Source organism: Malania oleifera, chromosome 11 (genome assembly GCF_029873635.1).
Source record: "Malania oleifera isolate guangnan ecotype guangnan chromosome 11, ASM2987363v1, whole genome shotgun sequence".
NCBI classification, from domain to species: domain Eukaryota; kingdom Viridiplantae; phylum Streptophyta; class Magnoliopsida; order Santalales; family Ximeniaceae; genus Malania; species Malania oleifera.
The window spans coordinates 20,749,664-20,759,468 of NC_080427.1; the positions used below are offsets into that span (position 1 = coordinate 20,749,664).

Sequence of the window (9,805 nt, forward strand, 5' to 3'; positions counted from 1 at the left end):
GAATTAAAGTTGTTGGACATTGGTCTACGTCAAGTGTATATGAGCAAACTCTAATTGGAAAAGGCCCCTACATATTAGTTTTTCATGATTGAGTCGAGAATTAAAGTTGTCAGACATTGTTCTGTGTCCAAGTTTATCAGAGTGAACTCTGAGCAAACTCTAAGCCGATATGGTTGTTATTGTTCGTGACATGGCTGTCTATGAGTTTCAACTCAAACTAAAAGGGTTCACGATTTTAATCACTGACCACCCAAACTCTTCTCTATGTCTCTCCATTGGACCCTTTTTCATTTACAACAACTTAAATATGAATGTATGTGTGTGTGTAGTTGCTGCCATGTTGCAACCAAAGCATACCCTAATCTAAGTAAGTTCACTCATAGACTCCAATTGAAGTATGAATGTGCTTGACACCACCTTCAAAATTGAAGAAGACAAGCTTCGACTTCTCCATATTTGAACCACACCCCTTGCCGACTTCATTCTTGCTGCCAATGTGAGGTCAAGCATAGAGTGGCATTCAACTTGTTTTGGGGAAGAAGATAAAATTGCAAGTTTTGACATTCGACCCTGCACGAAGGAGCATGGACTGGGGACTAGTGGTCAACTTTTACCATCGCCACCACTGATGATTGCTGATTGTTTGCCAAATCTTGTTATCATTCGTCATTCACCATTGCTTCATCACTGACTGTCTTCTCTACACGAGTTAGATCATGATCTCATTGCATCATTGCCATTCAAAGCCGTTGGAGTTGCTAGGGCACAATACAGTTGCTTTTGCTATTAATGGTTGTTTGTGGCAACATGCTGTTGAAGCTGCAAAGGTTGGGATAGTAAGAAGTACCAAAGAGATCCTAACAACCTTTATTTTGTCAAAAGAGAAATTTCAAAATAGGTTCAACTTAGTCGGTTTGAACTGAACCAATTCAATTTAACCAGATCCAGACTGGGTACCAATCCATAAAGAGAGCAAAAAAAAAAAAAAAGGGAAGATAAAGAAGAAGAAGACAAAGTGCGAGTTTGATCCTACCATGTACAAAGTAGCTTAAATGCATGAATGGAATGAGTGGATGAAAAAATGCAAATCTATAGCTCGTGTCTCAGGCAGATTGTCTAATACTCAGGTTGCTACTTATCACAATCAAAGTCTCTAATTTAAGCATAAGTTTGATCTTCTTGAGCCCAATTTTTCTACTCATGTCCGTTGTTGATCTGGACCCAACACAAAAAGGAGTGTTAACTCAATAGTAGCTTGAATTTTGTTAGTCCCAATCACATGGAACCTACTTTGATACAAGCTTTAGCAAGCAGGATTGTGGAATCAGGGTCGCTTTGCCTCTGCCCACTAGTAAAGGAGATTTGAAGACATTATTTGATCAACAAAAAAACTAAGCCTTAAATTCCACTAGGTGGGGTCAACTACATGAATATTTTTCCTTCAATTTATGCAATCATGGATAATTTCTTTCGACAAATTCAGGGCTACTAAATCTTTACTCACTATCTCATTCCAAGTTATTTTAGGTCTACTCCTACCCCTTTTACTACCCTTCACAATAACTAACTCACTCTTCCTCACTGGCGCACTATATGACCTACATTGCAATTGTCCAAACCATTTGAATCGTCCCTCCCTTATCTTCAATAGGAGCAATGCCAAGATACGAATATGTTCATTTTTTAAATTTATTTTTAAATGTTATACCATTCATCCATCTAAGCATTCTTATCTTGGCAATTTTCACTTTTTGGATATGTTGTTTCTTAGTTCCCCAACATTCTGATCCGTAGCATGGTTGGTCTTATAGCCGTATTATAAATCTTTCCTTTTAATTTTAAGGGTATTCTACGATCACAAAGCACACTTGAAGCACTTCTCCATTTTACCCAACCTACTTTAACTCTGCATTACATCCTGTTCAATTTCTCCTTTAGCTTGCATAGTAGATCAAAGGTATTGAAATCTACAAGTACTATTTATTTCTACATCATCAAGTTTAATTTAGTCTCCAATATTCCTCCATACTATTATTGAAATTACATTTCATATATTCTGTCTTATTTCTACTCATCCTAAAGCTTCTAGATTCTAAAGCTTCTCTCCACAATTTTAACTTAACCTCTACTCCACCCCTAATTTCATCAATCAGTACAATATCATCAGCCAACAACATACACCATGTAATCTCATTTTGAATACTCACAGTCAGTTGATCCATCACTAAAGCAAAAAGATAAGGACTCAAAGCAGATCCTTGATGTACACCTATTGTGATTGGAAATTCTCTAGTCTCTCCACCTATAGTCCTTACACTTGTCATCACTCTATCGTACATATCCTGAATGACATCAATATATCTACTATATGCACATATTTTTTTACTAAAACCCATAGTAGAACTTCCCTATGTATCTTGTCATACGCTTTCTCTAAATCAATAAATACCATATGCAAATCCCTCTTATTTTTCCTAATTTTTTCCATTAATCTTCTTAAAAGATATATAACTTCCATAGTAGATCTCTCGGGCATAAAACCAAATTGATTTTTTGAAACCTCTGTTTCTAGTTTTAACCTTTGTTCAGTTACCTTTTCTCATAGTTCCATCGTATAACTCGTAAATATAATTCCAAAATAGTTATAACAATTTTGAATATCTCCTTTATTTTTGTATATAGGTATTAAAGTGTTTTTTCTCCATTCATCTGACATTTTCTTAGTTTTTATAATTGTGTTAAAAATAATTAATTAACCATATAATTCCATTATCACCTAAGCATTTCCAAACTTCAATTGGAATGTTATCCGGTCCTATAACTTTTCCATTTTTCATTTTTTTATTGCAAACTTAACTTTGTTAACTCTAATCTTATGAATAAATCTCATATTTTTAGTCTTTTCCTCATTTGTCAATTTTAAGTTTAAGCCTTCTATTTGGTTTTCATTAAATAGCTTACTAAAGTAACTTTACCATCTTTCTTTTATGTCTTCTTCTTTTACCAAGATAATATCATCCTCACTTTTTATACATCTTACATTACCCAAGTCCCTACTTTTCCTTTCTCTAGTTCTAGCAAGTTTAAATATATCTTTTTCCCCTTATTTTGTATTTAATCTATCATACAAATTATTAAATGATTTATGTTTAGCTTCACTAATAGCCTTTTTTGCATCTTTTCTCGCCTCTTTATACTTTTCAAAGTTATCCATTTTTCTACATTTTTGCCATGGTTTATATCAAATTCTTTTTGTCTTTGCTGCCTTTTGAACATCTTGATCCCACCATCGACTTTCTTCTTCCTCTTGACCCACCTAAAATCTCTTTTACTATTTTTTTAATAGAGCTAGTTATCCTACTCTAAAGAGTGTTTGTGTTTACACCATCCTCTATAATCCAATCACCATCTTTGATCATTTTATATTTAAATGTTATTATATTTTCACCATTTAGGTTCCACCATCTAGTTCTTTTACACTGATTTATTTTATCATTTCTCTTCTATTTTTTAATACATGTATCTAACACAAACTCTATGTTGTGTGGTTAAGCTTTCACCTAAGATAACTTTACAATTTTTACATGATAAACGATCTACCCTCATAGTTAATAAAAAATCTATTTGACTTTTATTTTGTCCACTTTTGAATGTTATTAAGTGTTCTATCTTCTTAAAGCAACTATTCATTATAATCAAATTGTACTACATAGCAAAGTCTAAAGATCATCTCTCCAGGATCATTTTTTTCTCCATATCCATATCCTCCATGTATCCTCTCATAACCTTTATTATCCCTTCCAATGTGTCTATTCAGGTATGCTCCTATGAATATTTTCTTAGTCCCTGATATAACTTGTATAATAACATCCATATTTTCCTAAAATTGTCTCTTAAGATTTTCTAATAAGCCAAGTATAAACACTAATGATATTTATGATCTCTGGGCCTACGACCATCTTGATTTTTATCATGTCCCCTACTTTATTTACATCTACAACACTATCTTTCAAGGTTTTGCCTACAATAATTCCTACCCCAATTCTTATGTTTTTTTTTTTTTCCAGTGTACCAAAATTTTAATCCTAATTTATCAATTTCACTAGATTTCTCCCTCACCCACTTAGTTTTTTGAAGGAAAATTATATTAATTTTTCTTTTAATCATTGTGTCAACATTTTTCATGTTTTACCCTTAAGTGTCTCTATATTCCAAGTTGCTAATCTAATCCTAATTTCCTGAATTAATTTCTTTACCCGCCCACATCCAGAATGATGCCGGAACCCTTGCATATTTGACAATGTACCCGGACACCGACATGTCGTGTTGCTTTGGGGTGACAACCTAGCCCACCTTCGCCCACTTTTCGCTACACTGAGGTGGTATAAGTGCAATGTGTTGCTTGTAGGGTACGCCGTAGCAAATATTTGGTAAGGATTCATATCATAGTCATCTGAAAACTTTTACATTAGCTGTCAGCTACCTAACGCAACCCTCCTCCTTTACCCAGGCTTGGGACCGGTTGTGTGTAAAAAGATTAGGACATTAAGTGCATCACATGCAGAATTGAAGACATTATTCGATTAGTTCAACCAAATTGTGGTATCTTTTTCCCATTGTGGTGTCCATGAAGATAAGGTTGGCCTCTCTATTATTTTTCTTGAGGGCCCCACATTTACCAGGTGGCATCATCTTGCTCATCAGCGCTGGCTTTAGAGGCAAACCCTCATTATTTAATTGGAATCTTATACAGTGTATGGGGGGAAAATTCATTCCAATCAATTATGAGGAAGAGATGTTCTTTAAAGTTGGAGTTTTGATCCAATGCGATGAAGATTCTGATGCGTATGCTTGAATTTCGCGGAGGAATTGCTCAATGCTCTTTTGATGAAGATGGACAATGATGCATTATCTGGGGGGACTTAGTATTGGGTTATGCATCAAGCTACAATCCTACGGCCTCCTTTATCAAACTGCTGCCTTGACCACTAAGCAAGGACACTCATAGCAATTATGTCATAAAGTCTCCGGTTGCCATACTAGAGACTGCCGAAGATTTGAAAAGTGAGCCTACCTAGCAAGTGCTCCTATGATGATCAGATTGTGAATGCGCTAGAGTATTTTGGGGAGATAGAAGCTACCATCATGGAGAAGATTTTATATTTTAATTCTATTTTTTAATGTTTTGTTTATGCAGGTATATATTATTGGGATCATATCTTCAAGATTCTAGGATATTATAATTTAGGAAATTAATATATTAGTTTATCAAGTTTTCTTAATATAGATCCCTCATCTTCCAAGCATTGTAAGCCTATAAATGGCCCCAATGTGGTAGTTTTATTTAAACTTGAATTGAGAATTTAATTTCCATGGATACCCCATGAATATTGGAAGGCACCATTGTGTTAGACATAGGATTTTTAATTACTAATTTATTATTTTCAATGGTCCATGAATGAAAATGAGAGCTGTGATCAAGATTAGACTTGCATGTTGGCCAGGCCTTGGGCTTAATTTTATTTAAAAATTATTGGGCTTTAGGCGAGCCTTATAAAAATTGAACAATTCTTATGCCCAAACCCAGCCTATGTCCAGGTTTAATCAAGATGGTTGATACAGTACTAATCTTATGATAATGGTTACCACCCATTTTAGCATCCTGATTCATGCTAATTGGTCTATGGAATATAATGATTTGTCAAATCAACATTTAAATCATGAATCCAAATCTTAATTCAGTCAATTGAGAATTGAATCAAATCATAAGATTGAACACAAATTCTAAAAATAAGCTGCAAGGTTTTGTGCATATATAAAACAAAAAATTGCATTAGAAAGTGAAATATTTTGATGAACATTGAATCATCACGTAGCATGGTGTACGTACATACATTTCTTCATACATGCTTACATGGATATATCTATGCATATATCAAAGTATATTATTTGTTGAAGAGTCTTTTAAAAGGCAAAAAGAATCCACCTTTAAAATATGAAAGCTTTAAAAAATCTTCTACTTAACACTTATATCTATTGAATGAACTATTCTTGATGACATTCAGACAAATGATAACTTTAAATAATCTTCAAAAACTATTTAAAAAGGCTGAAGAATTTGACTTTTTTGAACAATTCAAGAGAGAGAGTTGATGGGTTTTGATTATTTTTGTTCTGAGACCCTTGGAAAAGGGGTTTAAGGCCTTCCATTCAAAAATAGTTTGGTTCAACTAGAATCCAATTGATTTGTTGGATATGGGTTGGATCTGACTTCTTGGTGAATTGATTATGTGATTCACAATGAAAATCACTCAATCTTTGTCTATGATTCAGCTACTAGATTCTTATCAGTGGTCTAATGAATTGAGTTGCATGAGTTTTAGAACGGTTATAATATATCCTCTGTGGTGATTTGATTTACAAGGCAAAATTTTTCCTAAAATTTAATTGTGTGCTGAGTCCAATACTGACATTATTTAATATAGACAATTAGCACTTGACATGGTACATATTTTAACTGGTTTTTCAGCCCAGGTACGTTGTTAACCAAGTGACTTCTGGGGATTACGATTGCCCGAGAAAAGTGTTGAAGTTTTTAACAGATCTTCATGCTGCCTTTCGTATGCTGAATCTCCGGAATGATTTTCTGCGTAAGAAGTTTGATGGTAAGTTACATTGTGCATCTAGTTTTTTTTTTTTTTTTTCCCTCGTGCTCAATAGGATTGCCATGTGCAAGAATTTAAAAAGTAAGGTGTACTCCCAAGAGGGGGGTGAGGTGAATTAGGATTTTAAAAATTATTTTTACCCTCTTTAATTAATTCTTTCTTAACTCTTGTTGGTTTAAGCAAAAACACATACAAAGTTGGTTTACAATCACAAGTTCAACGGAAAATTAATTTAGTTATAAACCTTTATGAATGAGGATTCCAATTTGAGTACTTCTTCGGCAATTTAATTTAATCAACCAAGATAATCAAGATAAGATTCACAATAAAGAATAATTCCAGCAATGTTTCCAAGATTCAGCAATTTAGTAAGTCAAAGTAGAGTTTAAGTATGTAGCTGATAAATGCCCTGTATTAATAGACTTGATTTCTCAATATGAAGCACAATAGAAATTTCCAATTACTTTTCCAAAACTCAAAATTTAAACAAACTTTCAATTAATTAATGGGTCTTGGGTATTAATCAATCAACGTACTTCCTTACGGTTTCCGCAATTAGTATTGATCAATCCAAGTATTCCCTTTCGGTTTTCGCAATCCCAAAGTCAAATTAATTTTCAGTTTATTTAATATCCAATCCACGTAGTTTATATGAGCAGAAAATTAAATATCCAACAAGCAATTTATATGAGTAGGAAATTAAATGACAGTAGGGAAGAGAGTGACACCGTGAGTTTTACGAGGTTTGGCTATCCCCACTTACGTACTCGCCTTAGGCAACACATTTAAGGATTCCACTATACTACTCCTTTACCGGTAGGAGCAACTTTTTACAATCCCTCCATCAATAGGCTAGAGTTTTCCTCTCCAAATGATATCCCACGCTTGGTCCAACAATGATTCAAAACTTGAACTGTTTGGTGTACAAAGACACTCTCTACAAGAGCTGATTAGTACAACAATAAAGTACAATTCTATATACTTCAAATCAAAATAACAATAGAAAGGATTTGAAACTTTAGAAGTATATCACCGCGAACTTCTTTCTTGATGGAAAGAATTCAGAATATACTCAGAAATTTGAGAGAGTTTCACAGCAAAATCCAGTAGAGAATTTCATAACATATGTGAGCAAGAGAGCTTTTGAGAGTATTGTAAGCAAGTATGCTTTGATTGCTATGTATTGCTTTTGTGTATTGAATCCTTTATCTCGGGGAGTATTTATAGATATTTAGAAAAGAGTATTTTGTGTTCCCCAAGTGACTTGAAGTGTTTCTCAAGTTTTCATAACGTTTAGAATTCAAAAACTCAATTTTGGAAACTTATCGTTATTTTTAAAATTTGAATTTTCGAAGAGTCAGTCGACTGGGTACGAAGAGTCAGTCGCCTAGGTCCTCTTAGGTTCTCTCAAATTCCTTTTGTTTATTTGTCAGTCGTGTGGGCCATCTTAGTAAAGCGCCTGGAAAGACAAAAAAAAACTGATTTTTCATTTTGTTTTCAAAAATTTTTTGCTCTTTTTTTTTCCCCAAAGTAATTTAAAACTTTTGAAAAATATTTTCTGGAGTTTTGCAAAATGTGGTCTCTAAGTCAATGGTTTTCTAATAAGCTTCAAATCCAATCATATCATCATTTGAATGAAGTACTTGCATAGAGACTCTCTTAAGACTTTAAACATATTCTAAGCTTGGAGTATTCATGCCTATGATTGGCTGAATCCATCTTGTCTTTAAGCTTCAATTCTCTAAGCTTTCATCAAGTCATCTTTGGAATTTATGTTTTCATGTCTTTTAAGCTTTCATTTCCTTTTCACGTAATCTTACAATGAGTTTCATGATTACTTGAACTTGAGTTTAAAAAAACTTGATTCCTGAAGTATCATCACTTTCAACAAAACATGTTAAATTACCTTAGTTTTGTTATCATCAAAATAAGATTAGTAAGTCATGTTAGGCCAACAGAATTGATTCAGAAGTTTATATATATATATATATATATATATATATATATATTTTAAATTTTCTGTTCGATGTGATTACAACTGATCCTGAATTAGGAAAGAAATATATTGGAGAAGAGGTTTTACAAATCCATCTAGGAGTTGGAATAAGAGGGAAAAAAATGAGGATCTTGTGATCTGATCAACAAAAGGCAAACATGTAGTGACTTTTACTGATAACCAGCAGAATTCCAATGCTTAGGTTCCACTTCCACTCCCCTCCTCTCTTGGTAGGGCCTGTGCGTGCTGCCACTATTTATTTTAGTTTGCAAGTATGGTTGTTCTCTTCTTGATTTTATCCATCTTCTTTGAGATTTTTCTTATTTGTGGCAGGAATGAAGTATGACCTGAGAAGAGTGGAAGAAGTCTACTATGATGTTAAGATCCGAGGCTTGGCAGCTAGTGCGGATTCATCAGGACAAAAAATTCAAGGACAGTCAGATTAGAAATGCATGCTTCTCTTCTCTGTCTTTCTTTCTTTCTTATTTTTATTTTATTTTATTTTAATGATGTATGACTTATCATTAGTTTTTAAGGGGGCTCAAATGGCAGAAGAGAAACTGTGTTTCTGATTCAAAACAGATGGAAAAGGCTTGAAGTTTGCTTGCTATTGTGAAAGGAAATTTATTTATTTTTTATTTGAAAAAATATTACTCTCTCTCTCTCTCTCTCTCTCTCTCTCTCTCTCTCTCTCTCATGCAGAAATTCATTGTTAATGCTATTGTCAAGGTATTGGTGTTAGGATATTTCAAGCTAGTTTTGTGACTTGACTGGTGGACTCAGCAATGAACCAGTAGTTGTGTTTGATGGTTGGAATCCTTTTATTAGCATCGTTTGATAGGTAACTAATAGCGGGGTGCAAGCTTTGAATCTTTACCAATAAGGTGAGGAAAAAGAAGGGAAAGTTGAATCCAAACTGTCACTGATTTGTGGCATTTTTTAGGGGAATGTTGAAAGAAATGCAGTATTAAGTAAATTGTATTTTGTTGAAATTCAAACAAATTTAAATTCAATATTTGAATTCTATTCTTTTAAAGGTAGGGTTAATTTATATTTGATTATAAAATTATTGCTTATTTGTTTTGCACTAATAATTAATATGGTTTTACTATTAAATTGTAAAAAATAATAAGTATTCGAAGGA

General features: G+C 33.4%; 1 protein-coding gene across 3 annotated transcripts in view; it reads left to right on the top strand.

Moving 5' to 3' along the window:
• Positions 1–9,319, top strand: part of LOC131167918 (uncharacterized) — a 30,838-nt gene extending 21,519 nt beyond the window's left edge. For all 3 annotated transcript variants that reach the window (XM_058126993.1, XM_058126994.1, XM_058126992.1), the window contains 2 exons: positions 6,530–6,665; positions 8,995–9,319. In XM_058126993.1, the coding sequence (XP_057982976.1) occupies positions 6,530–6,665; positions 8,995–9,107 (249 nt within the window). In that variant the 3' untranslated portion in view covers positions 9,108–9,319. The remainder of the gene's footprint in view (positions 1–6,529; positions 6,666–8,994) is intronic.
• The last annotated feature ends 486 nt before the right edge of the window (positions 9,320–9,805 follow it).